The sequence below is a fragment of the Amphibalanus amphitrite genome, unplaced genomic scaffold (genome assembly GCF_019059575.1).
Source record: "Amphibalanus amphitrite isolate SeventyFive unplaced genomic scaffold, NRLGWU_Aamphi_draft 000120F_arrow, whole genome shotgun sequence".
Classification (NCBI taxonomy): Eukaryota; Metazoa; Arthropoda; class Thecostraca; order Balanomorpha; family Balanidae; genus Amphibalanus; species Amphibalanus amphitrite.
The window spans coordinates 401,959-427,707 of record NW_024881615.1 but is presented as its reverse complement, the minus strand read 5'-3'; the positions used below and the strand labels follow the sequence as shown (position 1 = coordinate 427,707).

Here is a 25,749-nt window from a genome sequence, read left to right as displayed (position 1 = left end):
CCTAGCTGCATGTTCATAGAACAGCATGTTTAGAGAACAGAACTTGATCCTAACGTATTTTGGCCCAAATTCAATGATATTTGTATGTCAGTTTATAGGACTAATATCCACTGTCTAAGAAGTCTGATTGCTTAGCCTAGGTTGTTATCCGATTAGCCTAGCTATCCATTTTTAAACATATAAATACCCAAGTAACGGCTACTCGCTAGTTGTCCTGTTATGCCACACTGCTGTCTTACCCTCTAACTCATCTCCGTGGCGCCAGGCGGCCCCTGCCGTGGACGAGGGTATCGTGGCGGACGTGGAGGATGACTCGCCGGACGCGGCCGGAGAGTACGACAAGGCCGACGTCACGGGTCCCGAGGACTGGGACATCCGCGCCGAGCTGGACGCCGCCGATAACCTGGTCGATACGGTGAGTTTTAGGGGACGAACGGACGGTGGTGAGATAGTTCTGAGTCTCAGACCGAGGGAGGGTGGGAGGACTGAGAGGGGTGGACGGTGGGGAGCTGGGTCGAATTGGGATTGGTTAGGATAGTCGTCTTCTAGCCGTTATTCGTGCAATTATGTCGGTAGTCGTGTTTCACCTTTCGCGAGTTAGACTGGTTCGTGGCTGGTGAACTGGGGTAGTCAAGTAGTCAAGCGGGGATGTCTGTCGGACAGTCTTGGTCACGCTTACTTGGTAACTTGGTTGGGGACAGACAGTTTCAACGAACATAGCACACACCCAGCAATGGGACGGACACAAGAAGTGCATGTTCCAAGCCCTCGCTCGGTACTTCAGATAGTCGCGGGTACCTCACAGCCTCTGGGGACTGAGCACAGTAGTAGGTGCGGTCTGTAGGTCCGGTAGTGCAGGGTGCACCGCCTCCCGTCTGTCCTGTATCCCCGCCCGGCCAACTGGAGCCACTGTTCAGTGTCGCTCTGTTCCCCACGCAGCTGTGGATCTGATACAGAGGTAGGTCACACGGCCGGCACAGTCGGTGGGCGGCCTATCGTGCATGACATCGGCCTTACCGTGTGTCAGTTCAGTAAATATCTCCAGCCGGTCTATTTTTCAATATGGGAACACAGCACTCTCGCACAATCACCCTCGCACATGGTGTGTTTAAATCTTTCCCAATGAAGCACCAGTGATTATACACTTCATCTCCGCACCCTATCATTCGAATGGGTCCTTTGCGTCCCTCGTTTGCATGAGTACAGCACATTTACCCAATAGCTGTTTGTCATTTTCAAAACCATCGGGTCGTCCGTTTTGCTTAAAGTTGTCACGTTCGGTGTCTCAGGTCCATATTGTATTGTGAAACGTGATTCTGCTTCAAACTCCATTATGATGTTTCCATTGTCGTCATTACCTTGCTCGCTTGTAACTGTACTCTGCAGTCCCCTGTTGATCATTCAGATTTGTCGTTCAGCTACATTTGGTTCGTGCATCGGCTTTCCCCGCTGTAACCTGGTTGTCTGCGCCTCTTCTCAGGACTAGGCGGCCCGCCGAAAATTGTGCCTTTCCTTTTCTCTCTCCATTTCCCCTCCAATATCGACTTAACGTAGTAGGCCTGTCCCAGGCTTTTGGTGCACAAGGAGCCCTCGATCTGCTTGCTACACGTTCTGACCGCGCTTGATGTTTATTTCTGCTTGGTTTGCAGCCAGGAGCTGGTTCTTTGGTTTTGGGCTGTCTGTCTCGCTGTTTTTGGCTATACAGGGATGCATATGGTGTGAATGATACGGTACCTTTAGTAGGTGTGCGGTACCTTATGCAACGAATAACACAACACGAACAATGTCTTTCCTGTTGTTTGCTGTTGCTCAGTGTTAGCGCGGTTTTACCTCTGTCTGGGAGGGAATGTTGTTGAGGTTGCCCTGTGATACGTACCGCCCCCGCCCCCGCCCCCGCCCCAGTCCCAGTCCCAGCCCCCGGTAGGATTCCACGCTGAAGCCCCGATGATGGCGTCGTCGGTGCTTTTAGCGTATCCACCACTCAGCTCCCAATATAGAGATATCTGCATGCTGTGTTATTGTTGCACCGCATCTAATCTGTCCCCTGGTTCAGTTGGCCCCGACCCGCCCCCTGTATCAAATCTCCCCAGCGGTCTGACCTTCTCCGTCCCTCTGTCCTCGTCTCCCGACCATCCACCCCTCTGCCTCCCCGCCGCCGCCGCCGGCCGCATCTCCCGGTCGTCATGGCAACCGTTGCGTCTGGGCGCGCGAACAGGACGATGCGGCTGCGCTGAGCGCGTTCGGCGCGATCCTGGCGCGCCGGCCGCGCTCGCCGCGCGCCCTCTGGGGCCGCGCGCGCGCGCTGAACGCGCAGGCTACTCGGGAGCGCAGCAACAACCTGCTGGACAAGGCCATCAAGGCGTTCCGCGACGTGCTGGATCTGGATCTGGAGGCCGAGGTGCCGCTGCAGCTGTACCGACAGGCGGCAGAGAGCTGCGTCCAGCAGATGAGGTTCAGAGGTGAGTCGGGACGGAGGAAACGGAGGGGTGTGTACGTACTAACTGCCGACGGGCGGCAGAGACGTGCGTCCAGCAGGAGAGGTTCAGCTGTCAGTCGGGGCGGGGGAGACGGGGAGGTGGGCACGGCAGGTTGGGAGGGTGGGACATATAATTGTTATGACGGGTGAGGGTCGTCGCCCGTGGGCTTGAGTAGTGGTGAACGTCGACGCCACGGCTCGTGCTGTTCATGTATTCTTTCAATACTGTTCAGCGATTTGTTTACCTTTTTGTGTGGTACCTAAATATTGCTGGGCAGATAAAATAAAATATTCTGAAGACCTCTGATCAGAAATTGAGTAGAACAACGGGCATGAGTCTTCAGCTCGTCTCTCTGTTTCGCCTAGTTATGTCCCGGGGCTCAGCCACATGAGACCCAATCTGTCTCCTTCTGACTCTGGGTCTGTTTGCAGGCCAGCTGGACCAGGCGGCGCGCATCCAGCAGCGTCTGATCCAGAAGTTCCCCGACGACTACATGCTGAGGAACCACCTGGCCACCGTGTTCATGACGTACGGACAGAACGCCGCCGCCGAGGAGGTCCTGCAGGAGGTAAGAGCTAGGGCTGACTGAGGGCTGAACGCTGTGGTTGAAAAAATTCCACAGGACGTGGAGGGGATGGAATGGCATATGATGGGATGATAATGGGTAGATTCGAGTCGGCGGCCGCTTGGTGTGAACGTGTTTGGGAAGTGGTAATCTTGTGAGGTTGCTGGGGACAAGGGAGATGAGAGCTCTGTATCGAGTCCAGTGAAACTCAAGGTAGCACGCCAAGAAGGACTTACTTGTTCCAACACTAACAAGCATTGCACACTCTGTCACTTTGTCTTGATGCCAGTATACGCAAACTGCAACGGCTCTCATGAGCACCCCAATCCCGCTCGCCCACCACTGTTCCCGCCGACCTGCACCCCTGACCCCCCCCCCCCCGTCCATCAGGTGTTGCGGCTGTGGCCGGATAACGGCTACGCCAAGGTGCACCTGGGCTTCATCCGGCGCCAGGAGGGCAACCACTCGGCGGCTGTGACCCTGATGCAGGCCGGGATCGACTCGGACGAGCCGGGCGTACACGACAAGCGCTTCTACTACGCGCTGGGCGACTCGTACGACCGCACCGGCCGCCGCGACCTGGCTCTCAAGGTGGGTACGATGCGCGGTACGACTCGGCTGATGCGACAGAGGGCCTACATAGATGTCATGTTTATCGTCATGTATGTGTTATAGTCAGTCCTGACGTGAACCAAACATGACATTTCGTATGGCGCGCGTAAATGATATTACGCCCCGTTGCACCCTTGAGTAGTCAGATTAGATTGCATATTCTTCAGATATGTGCACACAGTAGCTGATCTTCAGTAAATAATTGATGTTTTGTTCCGTGGTCTATCGATCGTCTGTTGTGAATCTAGTGTGTATTTTTATGACGATATTTTGCTATTTATCCGCTCTTCGAAACGTTTCCCTCACTGTTTCTGTCTCTCTCTCGGCCAGGTATATGAGGAGGGTGTGAAGCGCGGCCTGCTGCTTAGCGTCCTCCAGCGGTCTCTGATCAACGTGGACCGTCTGACCGGGAGGCCGTACTGGACGCCGGAGCAGACGGGCAGTCAGGCACTCATCAGGTCAGTAGAGCGGGGACCAATGACCTGACCTAGCCTAAGCTAGCCTAACGTGGACGCCGGGGCAGACGGGCAGTGAGGCTCTGATCAGGTTAGTGAGACAACGCTATGGACCCTACCGGACCCCTGGGCAGACAGGCAGTGAGGCTCTGATCAGGTCAGTAGGGCGGGGGACCTGAAGGATAGAGGGAGTCAGTGGATCGTCTAACTGGGCAGCTCTACTGGACTCCGGAGGAGACGGGGAGAGGGGCTCTCAGGTCAGTCATCGGACCTCCAATCTCCAGCAAACGCAGTGAGGCGCTTATCAGGTTGGTATGAGAGGGACCTCCAGACTGGAGCAGACGGGCAGTCCAGACACTGATCAGGTCAGTCGGGAGGACAGGGGTCAATGGCCCTACTAGTTCGGGCAGACTGGCAGCCAGGCCCTCTGTCACTGGAACAGGGGCCTCCTGTCCAGAGCGGACGGGCAGTCCGACATTCACCGGGTCATTCAATGCAGAGTGGGACAGGGAGACCCAGTGCGAAACAGACGGCCAGTCAGACCCCCATTTGGTCAGGTCAGGTAAGACAGTGCGAAACACGCGGACAGTTGGACCTTCTCTCAGTACGCACAGGGCCGGTCGTTTATTATGTGTAGGTGGCGCTGATGCGCGCCCGAGTGTCCGATGCAGAGCCCGGTGCCCCGGCCGAGCGAACCGTCGTACATTCAGCTCGCTATGTTCTTGGGTAAATAATCCGCTGTGATGTGCAAAACCAGTAGTACTTACCTAAGGCAAGCCTTTCCTCCGTGCTGAAATATAAGCCGAGGTGGACCTGGTGAACCGGATCGGGCTTGGTACGGCTTTTTGCCCTAGCCAGAACTCCGTAAGCCTCGTTAATGGAAAGCTCGCCGTCACTAAGCACGGGTCGCTCCAAAGCTGAGCTGCTTTCCGGTAGCAGTGACCGGTGGCAGCTAAATGTCACTTCAGATTATACCCGCTGCGGCACTGCACTGGTGGCATTTAGCCCGTGCCCCGGGAGTCGCAAGCGAATGACCGACGAAGACGGGTGAAGCGAAGACCGGTTGCATTGTGGTCTGGTCTGCCTAACGTTGCAATAATTGCGGTTCATTGGTGCTTTTCCATGACATTTAATATATTCCTGCCCGGGGCCGGGATGATTCAATAAATGTCACCGAGGTTTTTTTAGCGAAAACTCCGAGGGCCGTTAGGCCCGAGGTGCTTTTCGCTAAAAAAGCGAGGTGACATTTATTGAATTCCCGGCCTTAGGGCTGGAAGGTGTTTCCCATACCTGCCAAAAAGCTCACAACTATAATTGATAGTGACGTCAGCAGCCGTGTGGTTCAACGCGTTTAACCACACCCCTTGAACCACACGGCTGGCAATATTAAAGCACTGCATTAAACTTTGAAAAGTGTGGTACAGTGCACGTGCCATTAAAATGCCTGGATGTCTCGATTTAATCATGCAATGTAGCAGGTATGGGAAAGTTCACTTCCACATGAACCAAAACATTGGCTCGTTTACTGCAGTTAAAAGTTCCTTTTCGTTTTCCCTTTAATTCATTGGCTGGTTATCGCCCTGAAGTTTGATATCTTGATAACGATCGTTTCAAACGGTAAAAACCGGATCCTGCCGCGCCCCATTCCGAATGTCTCTACTCTGTGGAAAGTGAAAAGGAGACAATGTCGGTATTTGATAAAAATTGGAAGGCTCGTGGAGACTGTAGTATCATTTATCATCATCGGCTCTGGAGGCGGCCGGTCGCCCGTGGCTGCGAGAGCTAGCATTGCTCTGACACTGGTCCGCGCGCAATACAGGGCCCGCTCTCCGGAGGAAACACGCCCTGGTGACTGACACAAGTCACTTTCACGCCGCTCTTTTTCAATCTGCTGCCTGCGGTGTGTGGATTACGCGCGATGGGATAATCATATGAGCTAACTGGTAAAGCGATTGAGAACTATTAGGGAATGCGTTGATTTTCTACGCACACCTGAGCCGGCACGTTTTAGCTCTCTCGTGGCTGGTCCGACCGCACTGTAGGCCGGCAGCCCGAAAAAGCGCTAGAAATTCCCCCAAACTGACTGTCCGCAATATGAACAAAATAGGTATCATTTAATCCCAAATTGATCGAAGAATACGATTCCGATGCCATTTTTGCCCTAAGGTCGAAATTGAGGTGGTCAGTTGTCACCAAACACAAGACTATTTAGACTCGCTAGTGGCCACCACATTTGCCGATTTTAATGCTAATCTTTAGTTGGTATTTATTAGTTGACCAGTTGTCGTTTTGAACGCAATTTTCTGTCAGACTAGTTCAGGGCACTGTTGTTCACTGTACCAACAACATTCTTACATATTGCATCGCTTTTCTGCAACATAAGCTAGCTTTTTGCAAGCAGCTGCAAGACCTAAATAAAAATCATATCTAAATTTTTAAATAGACTTTTAAAAAAACGTTATTTCGAGCAGCTAAAAATAAACATCTTATACTAGCCGCTGATTACTCATCTTTCGTTCCATATAGGTACTTTGCTGCTTTTCCCTGCTACTTTTCGAGATATGCGCCAGTAAACCACATGATGTAGGGGCAATTGTCACCTCGCCGCTCCACTGAATGCCCGGCGCTCTTTATAGCGCTGGAAGTTGTGAAAAACTAAGGCTTATAATCTGAATAAAATATATGTCCCTGAGCTCAGAATTGATCAACGCACACAATGCTGGGGCGTTCCACGTCAAATCGAACAAAAATCGGCTGTTTTGCACCTTACCATCAGCGATTTCATTATAAATTTGTGAGCGAGTTCCTGTGTGGCCCCGGACATTACATTGATGTTTTTTGCACATTCTGACCACAGGTCTTATAAATATTGGGCATCAAATTTTTACAAAATGTTGCATCTTTATATTTTTGAACGACCATAACTTTGGTTGTACTTGTTTGATTTGAATGAAATAAACCTTACTGTTTAGGTAATTTCTTAAGCATTTGTTCAGAATTGCACCTACTTAAATATATGACCTTGAAATTTGCTTAACTCTGTTCTTAAGCACAAATATTGAAATAGCAAAAAACACGTCATCTTCGATTTGGCTCATTTTCATATATTTTATTGCCTACCATATTCTTAACAACCTGTGAAAAAATTAGAGTGGGCCATTCATAAGTTTTGAAGAAAATTGCACATATGCAAACGTATGTTAGCACGCGCAGTGGAGGGGGAAGAGCGAATTTCGCCCACCCATCCTGTTTTTCGCCAATATCTCATAAGATTAATGCGAAATTAATTATGGCTACCTGTCAAGAATTGAATTGGACATCTCATCGTGCAAGCAATAAGAAAATCGGTTCGCAACTGTTCTAGTAATAGCGGTGTAAAGTGAACATCCTGTCGCCGCAGCGACGCGGCGACTCGGCAGCCGGCGCCGACCGCTACGCGCCGCCTGAATTGCAGACTGTGCCGGGACGGAACAGAACGGTTCCGTCTTTACATCGCGCTCCCTACCGCTGATTACGTTCGATTCGCGTCAAATTTTTTGAGAAGACTAAGAAATATACAGGCAATCTTATGGTGAAAGAATTTTGAAAATCGATTGGTAAACAATTGAAATATGAACGTGTAAACACAACATTGTGATTGCTGCGTTCCCGCATCGGCCGAGCCCGCCTCAGCCGGCGACATGTTACTCAATTAGCTGGCCTCTAACTGCCATATTTATTATTGGATTAACTAGAAATTCCCCATACATACTAAAAAATGTATGTTCTTTCGTATAGTGAAGATCAAAAGACGTGAAGATATCGTTGCGTGATAATGTTTTCGTTGAATTTACTTCATGATGCATTTCCACACGGCTCAAAATTCACCGCAAAATACCGTTTGCCTGAGACACTTTTACTATGGAACGTGAATGCTTGACTACGATGACTACGCATTTCCATTCTCGCAGAGTTTGGGATATCACTAATCAGCAATCATTCATTTCAGAAAGTGTACACAAGCAAGCATGTCTTGACTCTGTCTTTCAAGGTCACGCGCGGTTGCGTGATGTTGATGCATGAAAACGGCGTTTGCCGCGAAAGTTATGAATGGCCCACTCCAATTTTTTCACAGATGGTTAGGAACATTGTGACGGACATAATATGTAAAAATTACCCAAATCGAAGGTGACGTGTTTTTTGCTATTTAAATTTTTCTGTTTTAATTCAAGGTCAAATGAATTTCAAGGTCACTTCAATTTAATTTTATAATTAAAAATCAAAGCCTTATCAATTACCTATAAGACCCTGTTGATACCATTTTGATACCAGAAAAGGAACCAGAGTTATAGCCATTTAAAAAACTGATGTGTGGCATTTTTCGCTATATTCGATGACCTATATATCAGCGATACGTTATCAAATTTCGAAAATATTATACGTAACTCAGTTTTGAACCATGCCCAGTCTGCCTACAAATTTTCAGAAAAATCGAAGGGGATGACGGATTTCGGTGTTTGATTTGACGTGGAATGCCCCTGCTGTCAAAATTTTTGGGCCAAACTAAAAAAATCAGTCATTATTAACCCCCAAACACAAGTAAGTGATAATCAACAACAACTTGCTCTTAAGTTAGACTTTTTGAGAAATGTTATTTCGAGCCGCTAAAAATGACCGTGCCATACAAACCACTAATCATCTTTCTGTCATGCCCTACTCGCAATTTTTGCTAATGCCTGCTACTCTTCGAGGTCACGTGACATCACCATTAAAAGTAAATGGGGAGATAAGGAAACTGTTGTTTTTGCGCATGGAATGATCTCAAACTATCTCAAGCACATGGAATCGTGATTTCATGCACTACTTGCAAGATCCGATGCTTTACTTTTGCATTTTTGACCTTCCGTGACGTCATTTATGACGTCACTACGGTCATAGGAGTTTCTTGTCAATAACTCATGATCAAATTGAGCCAGCGACTCGGGAAAGCCACCAATGGACTCGGGAAGACCTCCCGAATCGAATGATATGCGACATGACCTCTTTCGACCAACTTCGTGACCTGAGGATGCTGACCTGACCTTGACCTGAGGTCAACACCTTAAGTTGACCTCACCCGAACAAAAAGTATACCATTCGACGCGCCTGAGCCAGGCAAACACGATGGTGCCAAAATTGCTGCTCTGCGACCATTTTATGCGAAATTATTTACCAAAAACCAAACCCTACCTTGGGCTTTTTGACCTCACCTCAGAGGTTACCGGTTGACATGGGACCTTGAAATCGGGTATCAATCGTTCCGTCTTGAAACGGCGCACACGCTTGTTTTTTCCGCGAGGCTCTAGCTCCATTAGGGGCGAAACGGCGAAAAGGGGTCGTACCAACCCTCCCCCCTCGGCCGGCCGAGGGGGTGGGGGGTCTGACAACAGGTCCGGCGAGGGTTAAGCAGCCCCACTTCGTTTTTAGCATGTTTGCTTGTCGCTGAGATCAACAACTCAATCACAAATAATTTCTAGCACTTTTCCGGGCCCCCGGCCCAGTGTGGACCGCCCGGGTCAGTGGTCTCCGCGTCACACGTCACGACTATGACGAATCCTGACGCCTCGTGACGTGTCGTGACCCTCCGTGACCCTCCGTGACTCTCCGTGACACCTACCGTCCGTGGCGCTGGGACGGGGGCCTCCAGCTCCGGCGGCGACCGTGGCCATGACAGGGCTGCGTTACATAACTCGGCGGTCCCACGGTTCCGCGTGACCTTGTCACCGCCGTGCCGGTCACACCCCGCCCTGTGCGTCGATCGGTCCGCCGGCGACAGCCCCCCCCCCCCCCCCGCCTGAGGAGGGGTGGAGTCTTAGTGGTCTACCGGAAACGGTTCGGCACGCCGCTGAATTTAGTGATCTGTTTTCGGGGCTTGCCTCGGCTGACCGAATGATCGTGGTTTGGTCGGCGGTTGATGAGCTATGTGGATTACGCTGTGCGGCCGGCCTCGTTTTGATGGGTTTTGTCGAGCACTCAGACGCCCGGCCAAGTCTCGTTTCGATGAGCTACTGGCGGGCGCCAGGCTGGGTCAGAAGACCGTCCTGGTCACGACCCAAGTCCGACCTGATTAGGGCTGACTCGGCGCCGGTTAATAAAAGCACGGCGCTGCGCTCAGCGAGTCTCGTAAACAGAACAAACTGGCCGATTATGCTGGAATAACGCAGACACGAGTCTCGTTCTGGGTCGAGCGGCGTCGGACGACCTTGGCAGCGGCTGCACTGTCTGCGGCCGGACAGAACGCTGTGTGTACGCGGATGTGGCCACCTGCGGGGGCGTGTTGGAGATAGCATTGTTCCAAGGTGTTGGGCGGGGAGTGTGCAGTGGTTGTCATGATGTAAGTGCAGCTTCCGGGACAGCAAGACTGAGATTATCACGAGTTTTGACGGCTTCAGCAGCGATAATTAAGTGCTAACGTGTAGTCCCGTCCGGCAGTGGTAGCCGAGCGGCTCGATAGGTCTCAGAGCTGCCCTCCTACCTCAATGTGGCTGGCCCTCACACTACCCTCTCCGACCCCAGGAGGGTCAGTGGCCCTTGTGGACTCCACCCGCCGACCTTAGAGGGGACTCTGGGGAAGGCAGTCAGTCGGGGTTCACCGCTTCGGCCAAAAGGGCATTCGTGACTACTGGGCCTGGTGGGTGGAGTCAGGGGGCTGTTCCCTTCCCTTCCCCCCTCTGGGCGTGCTGCCTGTCACGGATGGTTCCGTACAAGGTGGTCAAGTCTGAGCTGTCTTGGATGGAGCGTGGAGCATCTGTGGACTTAATACAGAGAGCCAGCTGTTGGGACTTGAAAGGACAGCCGGTCTGTGCGACCCTGACCTGACGTGACCCGGGCCAGCTGTTCCCCTCACACACGTGGACATGTGACGGACCGCCGCCGTCCAGGGAGATGGTATCTCTCCGTGACGGGGACACGCGGCGGCTATGGTGGTCGCGTCTGTCTAGCCGTATTTGTGTCGCTCAGATAGGTGCCATGTATTCCCGGGCTCGTTCGCTCCGATGGGTGTCACGATACCACGGGAGGGGTGCTGTGTGCTCCGCCGAGGTCACCCGCCGACCCAGAACTCAGGGTCGGCCGGTCGGTCATGTTGGTTGGCTTTGAGAACGTTTTGCTGTAATCCATGATAAGAGTTTGCCATTGAGCTCAGCTGATCCAATCTAACCGATTGTGTTAACTTGGATACTGTAACCACAGAAACTTTGGCGACAGGATATGGTAGAACTTAAACCAGTGATCAATTAGTTTTAGTGCGGTTTTTCGTCACTAGCTTAAAATTGCATTCAGCATACGAGGTCAGACAACCACTCGTGAGGAGACATCGTCTGGTGCTGCAACGAAGTACTATCGCCGCGATTTGATGCGCTGCTACCATATATGGATCAAAGCCGGGAAAGCGAGCTCGGTAACCTTCCTATCACGGCTGTAATATGACCGTCACGGTACGGGATGAAATAAGCTCATTTTCTATAGGCGTTGAGAGCCACGGAACCGCTTTGGACACAACGGCATGTTGACTCTTTGGGTGCGGTGTGACCTGACACCACTTAACCCACTGCCCTCGGTTCTCATGACCTGATCGGTGAACAGAAGACCTCTGAGGCGCCCACTGCAGCGGCCCCTCCCGTCATGCAGATCTCAATTGCGCCTGCCGCCTAGACTGGCCTCGGACGGATGGCGCCGGGCGATCGCTGAGGGCTGGTATCTCCTGATCGCGACCAGTGATATCAGTTTGTACTGCCGCGCTGTTTAGTCCTCCAGAACGCAGCGCAGCGAGATGCTGCGGAATAGGGAAACTGTTAGGGCTCGCTGGCATAACCTGATCTTGGCACCTCCTTGGGATGCGGCGAGGCAAACTTTCGTTATGGCCATCCTCGGAACTATGTCCGTCATCTCTTCCCTCAGTTCTTAATTCCACCGCTCGTGAAGTGACCATGGTCATGCCCGGCTGTTGGTCCCGCCCCTGGACGGTCCCCACTCCGGTGGTCCGCGCGGTCCCGGACCGACCTCACCGGACCGCCGGCCCTTGGCTCCGTGACCGGAGAGGCGGCGGGGAGATGGCCGTGGCGGCGATACGATCGCACTCAGCGGCCAGAATGTGGTCACAAGGCCAGCCGCCGCCAGTGGGATGGCTCCGCGCCTCGTTCGCACCATGCGGTAGTAGTAAAACCGAGTCAGCCACTTCCGCCGCACCTGCGCCGGGCTGGGCGCCGCCGTAATCCGAACTGGAGCTGGCGGACGAGCATAACATCGTGACGAAGGAGTGCGCGGGTTTGGTGGGTGGGCCTGGTTGGAACGCCGAGGTTAGAAGGACCGGACGCCATACCGACAGGCCTGAGTCGCACCTTTCCTGAGAGCAACAGATGTCTTTTGGAGAGGATTGGCACAGCCGGTCCCGTCTGAGGGAAGTGCACAGCCCGTCGCAGGTGGTTCTAATATTTCTCTCAGCCGTCTGGCGCCGTTCGAGAGTTGTGAGAGCTGCGAATTCACACCTGCCGCCGCCCTGCCTCAGCCTCGAGCCTGGCCCTCATCGAGGGATAAAAGTAACACCGGCACCAACACTAACACGGACACGGGCCTGGTGCTGTCGCGGCGAAGCAGGTAGCTAGCTGCACCAGGTTGCAGACCTCGTCGCTGATGTGCTCTGAAAAAAGGTGAAAGCGTTGCCATTGGTGATGTGGTTTTCTGACACATAATTTGATTCATATGAATGATCATGAATCAGTAGGCTAAGTGCATATTCTTGCTTGATTTCCTATCTCACGACGATCCTGTTCATGTTGTCTCAGCTGCTGATATGTATGTCACAGTGTTCTGGGCCAGGCCTATAACTGCGTTTAGCAGAGGATCACGGTCCACGGAGGCGGTGCGGGTGGCGTTTGAACCCCTGTCCACCCTTCTGACTGACGTGAGCGGACAGTCAGCCAACACTGAACAGCGAGGAATGTATCGCGTCACCGAGGTGACTTTGAACTGTTATACGTATCTGAGTCCGAGATTGTGACCCGACATTGACATGATTGGACCAGAGCCCGACAGCTGGAACGAAACGAGATTAATGGCACGATGTGAGAAGTTGTTGTCTCGACCGTTCTAGTCAAGATAATGGTTCAAGGTTGGGCTGTGTCAAGCTGAGGGCAGGTAAAATTACAGAAATACCGTTACTTTAGTGGCCATTTATTACCGGGCGATTCTTTGTCCTTTTTCAAGGTCGCCCTGGATTGTGATCAGCGGGCGGGTATGCGCACAGTGGGCGGTCTCTGCGCACGCCGCTACATACCCCTGCCGAGCTGTTACCAGTGGGTCGTCCCCGCCAAGGACCGACCCAGCGTCCGTCTCCACTATAAAATGCGCCAACCTCGGCTGTGGATTCCCTGACACGCTGCAGTCAAGGTTACGCCGCCTCGTATGCTGCGAATGCCGCTGTTTTTTTCGATGCTCTGCTGCGATTTTCTCTATTGTTTTGAATAGAAGCTCTGCAGTGCTGTATTCTCATTCCGCTGAATTGAATCCCCTGCAAGGGCACTTGGCCTGGGAGCTACCGGATAAGTCTGCTCTCCACCAACTTGATCCCTGGATAATACGTCAAAAAACGGCCCGTGCAGTTAACCATCTCTAGCGGCCGTCTCCAAGCCCTCGTGGGAGCGGGGACGGGGGAGGGCGACTCCGGGAACGGTTCTGGGGATGGCCGCTCTCACGGTGCACGGTACATAGAATACTAGGTAACACCGGTTTGTCCGCTCAACACAGGGCCAATGGTCACCACTTTCTTCAGCTGACGTCTGTGACCTTGAGCTGACCTAGGATGATAAACAGCTGACAATTTAGGCCATTTGGAGCTCACTTGACAGCTGATGAGCGTGATTTAAAATATAAATATTTGTCAGGCACTGACAAAAGATATTATTCACCAGTCATTTTTTAAGCACATTCTGTCATAAATTAGTTGACTCCCTCTGGTCTTCCACACGGCAGAAAATGCAAGTGCAAATTCTGCCGTCTTGAAGTGAGCCAAACGCTTATGATACACATGATCGTTTCTCTCAAATCACAACGGAAACTGCGAGAAAACAAGAGAGAGTCGGACTCTACAAATGAATGAATTTGTAAGAAAAATAGCTGTATTTTTTCCTGTGGAAATGTTGACTTTGAAAACATTGGCCATCAACTTTAAAATTGCCCCCAAATATGAAAATGTGTGAATTGACAAAACAGGCAATCTTGCTGTTTTTGCCCAAGTTTGTTCATGATTGAGAGAGATTCGATGCGAAAATGCACTGATATATACTTTTGAAAGCGAGGTCTCGATCAGTGTATTAATTTTGATTTTTAACTTAACGCTAGTCCCACTTTTCCCTCCAAGAAAATATATTTGTCAATTTTTCAATAATCATATTATGCGTCATTGCTTTAAAAATAAAGAGAGTCGGACCGTAATTCTTTCAAAATGACTGATCGTGCTCAATATCTATCGGAATATATCAACAGATTGGCCAGACTCATTGGCTAAATATGTTTAAATTGCATTTTTCTTACTTTCTGCAGAATTTCCTGCAAAATTTTACTGTAGTTTAAGCTGCGTTTCCTGCAGATTGTGTTCACAGACCAATGGGAGACAAGTATTTCTTCATCAACAGGTTTATTCGCCATCAATTGGTCTAGCTGGTGTTTTTCGTATGCGCAGCTTATGTCACAGCTGCGTAAGAACACGTTCGCTTTAAATCATGATGGGTATTTCTTTTCGGAATATCAAAGGTCAATGTTGATGTGTTTCATAAGATTTGTGGTGGCGGGATTATCGTCATTAACTAATTACTTGATATCAGATTTTAATGGGGAGTGGTGTGATTCCCGCACGACTGTTGACTTTCATTGTAATTGCCTGAGCTGGATCCTGGGCCGCCTCAGATAGCAGGATGGTGTGTCAAGTATCAACTTGACAGGAAGGTGGGTACCCAGACACTGAAATTTCTGTGTAATTTGCGCCAAAAATTAGGTATACCTATTTGTGCAAAATTTAAACCCTTTTTATATAAAGCACATGTGCACATCTACCGATCAAGGCTATGGTGTTTGCCGCCATGCGTCGAATTCGGCGCATGCAAAGTTACCTACCTACGCCTGACATGCGCAGAAATTTTCGGCGCAATCCCGCCACTATGCCGGACATATTAGGCATAACGTGTATTATTTCCAGTCTGGTACAAAACAAAAATCAAACCTTACCTAACCCCATGTTGCATGTTCATATGAACTGTAGATCAGATATTTTTTTTTGAAAAAAATGCCCATCTTTCATCCTTTCAGCATACCTACAACCTACTAAACAGCCTTGGTATCAACCTAGCATTCATACTTTATCTGCACATACATATTGATATATGTGGTATGTTTTGTCCAGTAGGTTACCTATATGTAGTAGGTCAGCCGTCAGGTGCCTACATGCTATCATTTGTCATGCTTTGATTTCAGATGGTGTCTTGTGGGCTTTATAGTGGGCTTTGTGGCCCTCGTGCAAGGGTTAAGTGTTGATGCACATAATGCAATGTGTTTTTTCCATGGGCATAGGAATTAGGAACCTCACGTAAAGTTTGGGGGGGGGGGCAGAGAACTTCAATGTCACTTTGTGGGAACCGTAATACCCCTATGAACAAATTCTTTGCAGTTTCGTGCTCATCTCACCTTGCCGAACCATTTCTTGCTCTTAGTTTTGAATTTAAATGAAAAATAAATATTTTACTTTAAAAATTAGCATAGCTGAAAAGTGGGGGCATGCCCCCCCCCCTCCGCTCCTACGCCTATGGTTTTTCTTAATGGTACAAATCATCCACATTCATATGTGAAGGGTAGGTAGCTCTGCCGTATAAAGGCAAAACCCATTATGTTCGGGTGACCTTTGACCTGAGGTAATGGCCTCTGACCCGACATAAGGGTTTTTGCCTTTGCACGGCAGAGCTACCTACAGAACCAATTACCAAATCAATGCCTCAATTGCTCATTGTTTTCTTACAATAAGTCCCTCCTCTGCCACTCGCACTTAAGTATCTACTGTCACAATGCAGTGTGCGTCATGATTTCTCAACTCTATGCTTACAATATATTTCCATTTGTCAATCACATATTGCTTTTTTACAGGCTTTCCGGTTATGACTGAGGCCGGCATCTCACCTGTCCTGGCTACGCCAAATCACTGCGGATGCCGGATGCCGAGGACCGGAGAGCAAACCGCTTTGAGGCGTGAGCTCTGTGGCGTGGCTCGAGTGACGGCTACGGCGCCGTCGACCTGGTTGAATAGCTGGGGCCTGGACGAGGGTGCCCTTAGTACGGTGGCCAATCGGTTACGTCCGAGGGGCGCTCGAACACGCTGCCGTCGCGTGGCTGCCGGCGGCCGCCCCCTCGCACGTGAATCTTCTGGAGCGAGGACTGCGAGAGGCGGCCGCATCATCACCTGTGTCCGCGCTCAACACCGTGCCACGCACTAATGGCGGAAGCCCGACTTTCTCCGATGGAGGAGAGAAGCTGGACGCTGGCTGCCAGGCTGCTGGGGAGGGCGCTGGCTCTGCCATCAGGGGACCCCCTGCGCGCGACCGCCAAGGCCTCGGCACCGGCGCGCCTGTCTTCGGTCCGAGGCTGGAGATTGCGAGGCCGCCAGGCCTGGGCGAGAGCGAGAATCCCACCGTGTCAACAGAAGGCTGGCGTCACTTTCCGGTTGGACGTGTGCCCGATCCGGGCTGGGGCCACGGCGGCGGAAAGGGAAAGCGTGGCTACGCTGCACCTCGCGTTCCTGCCCCTGTGTGCTGTCCGGCTTTGGACGGACGGATCTGCGGAGGGCGGAGTCTTCAGGTGCTGGGCGGGAGCCGTGCTGGTCTGGCTGTATTTGTATTTGTATTTGTATTTACATTTAAGAGCGATCCACATACAAAGTGCGTGGCGATTACTGCTCAGAATCCGTATCCGCGGCTGCTGATCTAATCATTCAAAACATTTGCACATTCACTCACGTCAAAACAAGGACAAGGCTGGACGAAGAGGCCGAGGAACTGCGGGCCCCGGCCGGAGAGCTGTGCTTTAGCTACCGCGCGGAGATGGTGGCGCTGGTGACCGGTCCGGAGACCCTACTCGGAAGAGACAGAGACCAGGACCTGCGTTCTGTACCTATCTGCTAACTGTGCGGTGGTGCTGGTGTAGTGCAGCATTTTTGGATGGATAGCTACATTTCACGATTAAATAGCTGTTACGTTTCAGTGCAGGTGGCGTGACGAACAATGTGGTAGTTATCTGTTGGCCACTTCTGCGGCCGCTGCTATTTCCTACTCGAAGGCGGGCGCGCTGTTTGGCTGGGCCGCCAGGATGTTCCCATTATGTGTCGACGACAAAGCGAGTGTATTCGTGTTCTTTTAATGCACAGAGGTCTGTTGTTGTATATTTGAAGTTTTATTTTAAGTTGACGATTGCGAAGGGCAGATTCATCTTCTCTCTTTCATTTGTGTTGCCACTTTATCGTTCATGTTTGTTATAAGTGTCCATGCGGCTTGGTTGTCATCTTTATTCCTGATGTATTTTATTTTACGAACATGCTGGTGATCAATGCAATACACTTTTGGTTAATAATGCTGCTTTAGCTCTGATCCTTTGTGGTATGTCTTGACTGTACTACTGCGATAGCGATTTTTCCTCACCAAAATATGCAGGCAACCAATGCAAATGCTGCCAAAAGTTTATCATTACGTGATGTATCTAAAAAAACATCGAGTTCCTGAACGTGGTCGTGTACTACGTAACCGGAAACTCAATAGGACGCAGAATTCTGTGAAGCAAAACTACAGAAGTGAGGCTGGCCACGCCAAAATCAAGTGAGATATGTCTAGCCTTTCTTCAGCCGCCAAGGCTTCGATAGACTATCCCCGGGTTCGGTGCCTCTCGAACTACGAAGATTTAACGTCGTCCGGCCAATCCTGGTTAAGGTCAGCGGGGATTTAGCTGTGGTTATGGAACAGGATTGGCCGTCCGAGAGACTCCGAACCTGGGGTATGTTGCAGCACAGCTATGTCGACCGAGTGTCGTCGCAAGCTGCACCACTAGACGAGAACAAATAAAACCGTCCCGTCCTAGGCTGACTAGGCTTAGCTAGGTGGCAGCACAGTCGCGCCGGCAGGGGGCAGTGCCACAACCAGCCGACTGATATTTTCGTGTGACGTCAGAACCGGTGCCTCCCTGTCACGGTGGCAGTGACCGCGGCTCGGTGGAGCCATAGGCACTGAGTAGCGGACCTATGGCTGTGGGGCGGACTTTTCTAACGCCGCCGGGCTCTGCGGCCGGTCCTGAGGAGGCTGCGTGCACCGCGCCGGTCCGGTCCCTCCCCAGATTCCCCGTCCCCGGTCGACCTCCAGCGGCCGGACGGCGGACCGTTTGCCCGACGACCTACCGGTTCGCCACGGAGATGAACTAGTCAGCCTTCGGTCGACCTTAGGGGTCCGTGTGCCCTGTGCTGGCCCCGCCCTGCCCTGTTCTATGTTCGTCGGACCTGGCGACTGCCCGACTCCGCCGGCAGCGGCGGCGGTAGACAGGCCGGTTGGACCGCGCCCGTGCCGCCGGCTGTTCCGCACTACACTGCCGGCCACTCAGGGTCGAACAGGGCGGGGTTCATGAGAGAGGGAGAGAGGGAGGAGGGAGGACAGAGACAAGGAGATAAGGAGAGAGCCCGCGCATGGCGGGTGCGGTGCGGCCGTCCAGTGACAGCTGTACCTGTGCAGCTGTCACTGGAAGAATAAAAGAATGAAGCGCTAAAACATGGACGTTACCGTTTCGAAGCTTCCCATTTGGTGGGCAACGCCAGACCATTTCATTCAAAGATGGTGACCACTCTCTTGATTCCCGCTTCCGGACGATTTGTTTGATCATAATTCATAAGCACCTATACACTAAACAGCACTGGGACAAGTTTATTCGCTTAGTGTCGGGTCACAGCCACCCCATCACGAACTCTGCTCGCATGGCTGCTGGAGGGCTCGCCTGGCGAGCCGCTGAGCTCTGGCCCCTTGTCCCCGGCTTGTGACCGGAGTTTAGCGGCGTTGTCCCGTCGTGCTCTGCGTCGGCCTATTGTCCGGTGCTGTCCGGGCGGACACGGACCCTACCCGTTCCACCCCGGCGGCCCTCTGAGACCGCGGTCACGACCAGAGCTCACGAATCAAAACTGCAAACGGCCGCGTGGCAGGCCCAGGCTCTGAAGGAATGCGCTCATGTCACGCCGCCTCAACAAAGAGTTCTGATAAGGGCACGGTTCTAGGAGCGGCTTTCAGAGGGTTGATCTGCGTCGGTGTCATGTGCATTGTGCACCATATGTTGTTTTCAAACTCACCACCATACGCCGATGCTGTTCATCAGTCTTCTTCAGATCGACAGAAGTCATAGCCAGATTGACAGAAGTCTTACCATGGCCTTCATGGTCCGGTAGTCTCCGTCACATACACGCCACCTTTTGCACGTTTTGATGGTCATGGAGTCACCGGTGACCGAGCGACCGACACTGGTCACCGAGTCCAAACCCCTAGCATCACCTCTACCAATGTCTCGCCTCGGGACCAACGAATCGGTCCGAAAACCGGCCCTCTGTGCTCAGTGCTCACCGCGCTTAATGACATGTTATTGGGTTAAGGACCCGGGACCAATGCCGAATCACGCTTTATGGCGTGTTTATTGTGCTGCCGCGGCTGTTGCGTCGGATTGATTCGTTCCGTCATCGGTGCTGGGGCGTGTTCAGTGAACCCTGCGAGATGTTTGTCCTCGCCAGTCAAGACGCCGCCGGCCGGCCATCCGCTGCGGTGTCCGGTGGGGCCGTTGTTACCAGTTTTTACCGGCGCGTATTGGCGCTCAGCCGCCGTCGTCCACCAGTAATGGCCGGATGCCCCCGCTGCCGCCGGCCCACGTGAGGCAGGTCAGTATTGGCTGGCACGCAGACGGCACGCTACTCCTGCGGCCGTGTGCGCCAGACAAGCGGAGGAGTCTGCTCCGACGGCCGTCTCAGGGCCGTGGTGGTGGATGCCTCCTCACGGACGGACGAACGGACGGACGAACAGAAGGGCGGCACGCGTGACCTTCCCTTCCCGTGCGTGTCGTCTACGTGCGTGTAGAATATGCGTGCATAAAGTGCGATGTAGCGTGTGATAGTCGTCGCCGTGGAGGTGACTGTGCCGGTGTCCCGGGTGGCGTCACGTCAGGTCCTGCCGGCCAGCCGGTCCGCCGGCCGGCCCTCGGCGGACCGCCAGCCGACCCTGAGCCAGTTGGACCGCCGCCGCTGCCGTCGCCGCCCCACCCCGGGCGCCGGCTGGCCCATTGACCTACAAGGCTGCCTCCGCCGCGCGCTGGGCTCCCACTGGCACGGACCTGCCCCTGACGCAACTCAGGTGGCCCTGATGGATTGTCGTGGGTACCCAGGCTGCGCAGCAGTCAGTCAGAGTCATATCAGAACGCACATTCGCGCGACTTGTTTTTGAGGTAGATATTCCAACGCGCAGTTTTTTCCTATGTGTAGTTCAATTTCTCTTGTCATGAGTCAACAATGAATGGTTGCGTGCCGAATTGCATCCACGGAGGCACGCAAGTCCCGGCTGCCGGAATGTGCCGGTCGTTGGGCAGTTATGGTTCAGAACTTACTTGACTTTGAGTCCGATCTGACTTGCGATAGACGGGATGACCTTGACCAGCTGGCTGACCTACTATGCTTGTAAGATCGCAACATGCTCGCTCACTGTTTCGTATCGTGACTCAGCGTCATTTTGTTGTATTATATCCGCTTTTCATGCTGCACTATGAGAGTATTTACTTGCTATTGTGGTTTGCTTTTTTCATGAAGAGCGCAGCAAAACACGGAATAAATCATTGAAATAGCCATGTTTATGCATTATGAATGCTGGCCGCGGTATGAGTTACTGCGTCCGGTGCGGTGATTTATGTCGTTCTCCGTCCTGTGCCATTGGGCGGCAGGCAGGAGGGAGAGGCGTGGTATGGGAAGCGGTAACTCAGCCGAGTACCGTGCCGGCCTTGGACAGTACGCGGCCTCACCGGGCCACCGCACACATCTGTGGGGTGGTGCGGTGCGGGCAGTCACAATAGCAGCTAAACAGACATTTGTCGGGTGGTACGGTACGAGCAGCCACAATAGCAGCTAAATAACCAACTGTTGGGAATGACTCAAACCGTCACGCAGTTGGCCAAATCGCTCCAGCTGTGCGTCATTTGTTTGCCCCGATATTTTTTTTTGCGCTTTAGGTATTTAGCGTCACTTTCCTAATTGTTTCGCTTTTTTCCTTATTACATCATTTTCTTCAGCTGTGACACTGTTCCGGTCTCGGTGAAGCCGCCGTTGGAACTGCTTAGTTTTTATCTGCTCTGGGGATCACTGCACTGGTGTCTGGGGACCTTGTCGTACTCCCTCCCCACTCACCACCCTTCCCGTCTCTCCCCACAGCGAGCTGGAGGCCCAGTTCCCCACCATCCGCGGGGAGATGCTAGCGCTGCTCGACTCCGAGCGGCCTGAGGACGGCTTCCAGCCCGAGCAGGAGCAGCTCAGCAAGGAGGGCGACTGGAAACAGTACACCATGTACCGGCGCGGCCGGAAAAACCAGTACGCCTGCGTCAAGACGCCACGCACGTGCGAGATCATCGACAAGTTCCCCGAGGCCGCAGGTACGGCGTGGAGGGCTGTGTGGGGAGGGGAGGGCGCAGTCGATACGGGGCTGTTTGTGTATGGGGGGAGGGGGAAGTGTGGAGTCGATACAGGGCTGTGCGGGGAGGGGAGGGCGGAGCCGATACACAAAGTGGTCTGTTTTCGCCGCGTGCCGGCCGCCCTCTCAGGGACACGCCGTGTCAGCGCGGTGCGTTACTACGCCCGCTGTGCACGCGTTCTGACGGCGCGGTATGCCGGCGTGGCGTGCCGGCGGCCCGTTTGGTCCGAGCGCAGCTGTAATTACCGAAACCCGGCTGTTTCTCGGAATGGGCGACCTTCCGTTAGCGTCCTTGCTGTGTTCACTTTTACTGACCTTCTCGGTAGTTACTTCCCTGCGACTGAGCCGCGCTAATTGATCTATAGTTCGCCTCGATCTGTGTCCTGCCTGTAACTAACGATATCTGCGGCCTATCTCCGCTCCGTCTCCGCCCAGCGTGTGTCTCACGAAGGCTGTCGTTAACACGGTATCCGCCCGCCACCGTGTCTGATACATCTGACACCCCGCTGCGTTCCGTCGACAGGCTGCCGGCGCGGCCAGGTCAAGTTCAGCATGCTGGCGCCGGGTTCGACCGTATGGCCGCACACGGGTCCGACCAACTGCCGTCTGCGGCTCCACCTGGGCATCAAAGTGCCGCCCGGCACCGGCATTCGTGTGGCCGGCGAGAAAAGGTACGCAGCCGCTGTCGACCGCGATCCGGGGTTTCCAGGACCGGGCCGTGGGGAGGGGGAGGGGTAGGATCAATCTTGGGTACGATAGCGTGCGAGCGGTGACCGTGCGCGCCGGACTGCGAGCAGGAGAGGACCGGCCGGCCTGCAGGCTGCACGGGCAGGTTTTTGTTTACCCACACTGCTGACCGCTACTGCTGCTGTGAGATGTGGAGAAGCGGATTATAGATGGTGCGGATTGGTGTAGTGTGCGCGGGCGGCATTTTTGCGGGCCGGTGCTGACGTGAGCTGAACGGGCCACTGCGGCCGTGATTCAGAGGACAAAATTGCGCTCCGTTCGAGCTGGATATATGGTCAGGCTCAGGAATGTTCCTGGCAGTCGCTCTGCACTGCCACCGTAATTTTCTGACGGCGGTAGCCACGACAGCCCAACAGCAGGCTGGAATTCTGCTGCCGTGCGTTTTTAACAGCATACTTTCCGGCCAATGAATGAAAAACCTTATTCAGCTCTCCATAGTGCTTTTGCAAAACCGCCCTTGATGGCTTTGACGGTAGGCTGATTCAGGTAGCATCAATCAATCTCATCAAAAGACTGTCAGCACATCTGCGTAATTTTACTCTCCTCGCGATGAGCAGTGAGAAGTCAGTGGCATTGGGTCGTTTGGGGCTGCAGCCTGACCTTGGTTCGGGATTAGCCCTCGTGCGCCCCTCTCACCGTACCCTGAGAATGGTGGCCGGCGGTGCAGCCCGCCTCTGTGCAGGGCCTTGGTCCCGCTACCCGGGTTCCTCGGCCGTGTGACACTGACCAGGTGGTCTGCACTCTACAGCTAATAGCTGCACAGGAACGCTGATCGCCCTGGCAACTAGGTAGCCAGAGCATTATCTGCAGTATTACGGTCCCAATGTCGTATCAACCTGTACCCTTGCCACTGAGTAACCGCCGTTTCTACCGTGCTCCAGGACCTGGGAGGAGGGCAAGGTGCTCATCATCGACGACAGTTTCGAGCACGACGTCTGGAACGAGGGCACCGAGTCGCGGTTCGTGCTGATTGTCGACATCTGGCACCCGGAGCTAACCGAGGACGAGCGGCGCACGCTCACCTCCATCTGATCTCTCGGCGGCGGCGCCGACTCCCCCAGCAGCTGCCGAGCGCGCCCCGCCAGCCGAGGTCGGTGCGGAGAGACTGGACTGGCGCGCGGAGTGACGTGTGTTCGCCGGACGCTGTGCAGTGGCCGCTAAGGACCGATGTGTGACCTATTGTGATTGGATGCGGTGCTACTCTCAACTCAGCTGTGACCCCCCTCCCCCCCCCCCCCTGTGGCGACCCCTGTGAGCCGGTGATGATCCCTGTGAACCGGTGTGACCGCCGGGCGCGGCGGACCTCTTGCCGGAGTGTTGGTAGGTGTTGGATGCTGCCGGCTCGCCAGCAGCGGCGGCCGGCGATGCCTCACGGCTCACTCACTCACTATACAGATTACAGACCGACCTTTTATTATTCGATGACATGGACAAAATACAGGGTGCGCCGACTGAGGCGTCGACGCGACATAGCTTCTCTGGTGTGGCGGGCAGCGCGCGGTCATTGAATACTCTCTGGGTTCCTGCCGACACCCGGCCGCGATATGTGGCGTGTCGCCGCCGGCGTCCCCACCCCGCCCTCCCCGTCTCATCAGCACAACTTGAGCGACACTGGGGCGGCCGACCGGCACCGCGGCCGGCCGGCGCCGTTCTCACCAAACGATCGGCGGCCCCGCCCGTAACAGCACACCAACACACAGACAAACACACTGCAGGCACGCGCTCGGTCGCATAGGCACAGCTCACTACCAACACGCTACGCTGCTGTAAATACTCGACACACGCGTCACTCGCTCGACACCCGCTCGCTCGCCCTCAGGCCCTGGCACCGCGGACCTGGCCGCTCAGTACCGCGGCCGGCGGTGGATGATCGGCCGCCACGGGCTCTGGCAGCACGGCTGCCGGCCGTGGGGCCGTGAGCGACCGTAGCCGCGCGGGCGGCCGTGAGGCTGCGGCGGGGGACCGTACTCCTGAGAGGGAGGAGGGCCATACTCCTGGGACGGAGGAGGGCCGTACGACTCCTGGGGCTGGGGCGCTCCGTAAGACTCCTGGAGCTTGGCGGGCGCGCCGTAGGACTCCTGGGGTTTGGGGACTCCGTACTCCTGCTTGGGCGGGGGTCCGTACTCTTGTTTGGGAGGTGTGTACACCTGCTTGGGTACACCGTACTCCTGCTTGGGAGGAGGACCGTACTCCTGCTTGGGAGGAGGTCCGTACTCCTGCTTGGGAGGTGTGTACTCCTGCTTAGGCGGGGGTCCATACTCCTGCTTGGGAGGAGGTCCGTACTCCTGTTTGGGCGGTGGTCCGTAGCTCTGCTGCGGCTGGGGCGCACCATACTCCGCGGACGGCCGCGACTCGCCGAAGCTCTGTCCGTGCACGAGGCTGTGCGGGTCGGTTTTCGAGGCGCCGTACTGCGGCGGGGTGGTCTGGTAGCCGTACTGCGGGCGCGGCACGTAGATGGGCGTCTGGTACGACTGCGGACGGTGCGCCTTGCTCGGCGGCACGACAAACATCACCTGCTGTGGCGACTTGGTGTCGTACACCTGCAAACGGAGACGGTCAGCTGGGGCTGGCGGAGGGCGGAGGTTTGGGAGGGCATGAGACTGGCGGAGCACAGACTGGCGAAGAGCTGACGAAACACGGTGGAACGTGATAAACAGTTGGCCCAGTGGGACTGCTCAATGTAGCTGAGATGACACGTTTGAGACACAGAGGAAAACGGACAGTTTAAAACATAACATAAAAGCCGTTTACGATCACGTTCACTGTTCTTTATTCCGATGAGCAATGGGCGTGCCCTTTACTTCGCGGCGTCTGTTCTGACAAGGTTTAGTTTAAAGCGAGGTTGGCGGCGATATCATTTAGCTTACCTGTGGCGTCGAAGAGCTGTGCAGATTCAGCAGCAGTTTACAGGAATTAGTAGACACTGGAAATCCTTTTAACGGGGGGTCACTGCGGCGTTTAGACGTTGAATTAACGGAGTTGGCTCTCACGAGAGCGTAATGCCTCGACAGCCCGTTTAAATGATTGGATTTATTTATGGCCGTTCAACAACACACAGGGTAGTTGGAGTTTAAGCTTACCATGAAGACGAGTCACTTTATTTTGGCACGGAGTGCCTTTAAAGCAGACGGGAATCCCTTTTATCTACCGATTAACAC

General features: G+C 53.6%; 2 protein-coding genes and 1 long non-coding RNA gene across 12 annotated transcripts in view; 2 read left to right on the top strand and 1 right to left on the bottom strand.

Moving 5' to 3' along the window:
* LOC122381426 (aspartyl/asparaginyl beta-hydroxylase-like) overlaps window positions 1–24,059 on the top strand; it is a 38,013-nt gene extending 13,954 nt beyond the window's left edge. For all 10 annotated transcript variants that reach the window (XM_043365569.1, XM_043365566.1, XM_043365562.1 and 7 more), the window contains 8 exons: window positions 266–415; window positions 2,216–2,459; window positions 2,909–3,045; window positions 3,433–3,633; window positions 3,985–4,112; window positions 21,589–21,806; window positions 22,368–22,515; window positions 23,473–24,059. In XM_043365569.1, coding sequence (XP_043221504.1) covers window positions 266–415; window positions 2,216–2,459; window positions 2,909–3,045; window positions 3,433–3,633; window positions 3,985–4,112; window positions 21,589–21,806; window positions 22,368–22,515; window positions 23,473–23,623 — 1,377 coding nt within the window. In that variant the 3' untranslated portion in view covers window positions 23,624–24,059. The remainder of the gene's footprint in view (window positions 1–265; window positions 416–2,215; window positions 2,460–2,908; window positions 3,046–3,432; window positions 3,634–3,984; window positions 4,113–21,588; window positions 21,807–22,367; window positions 22,516–23,472) is intronic.
* LOC122381429 lies at window positions 14,644–17,732 on the top strand. The gene is made up of 2 exons (XR_006256525.1): window positions 14,644–15,068; window positions 16,257–17,732. It is a non-coding gene; the product is annotated as an uncharacterized LOC122381429 (long non-coding RNA).
* Window positions 24,060–24,160: 101 nt separating the features above from the next.
* The window catches only part of LOC122381428 (peroxidase-like), a 37,333-nt gene continuing 35,744 nt past the window's right edge, over window positions 24,161–25,749 (bottom strand). Inside the window, exon 17 of the mRNA XM_043365573.1 lies at window positions 24,161–25,131. Coding sequence (XP_043221508.1) covers window positions 24,436–25,131 — 696 coding nt within the window. The 3' untranslated portion in view covers window positions 24,161–24,435. The remainder of the gene's footprint in view (window positions 25,132–25,749) is intronic.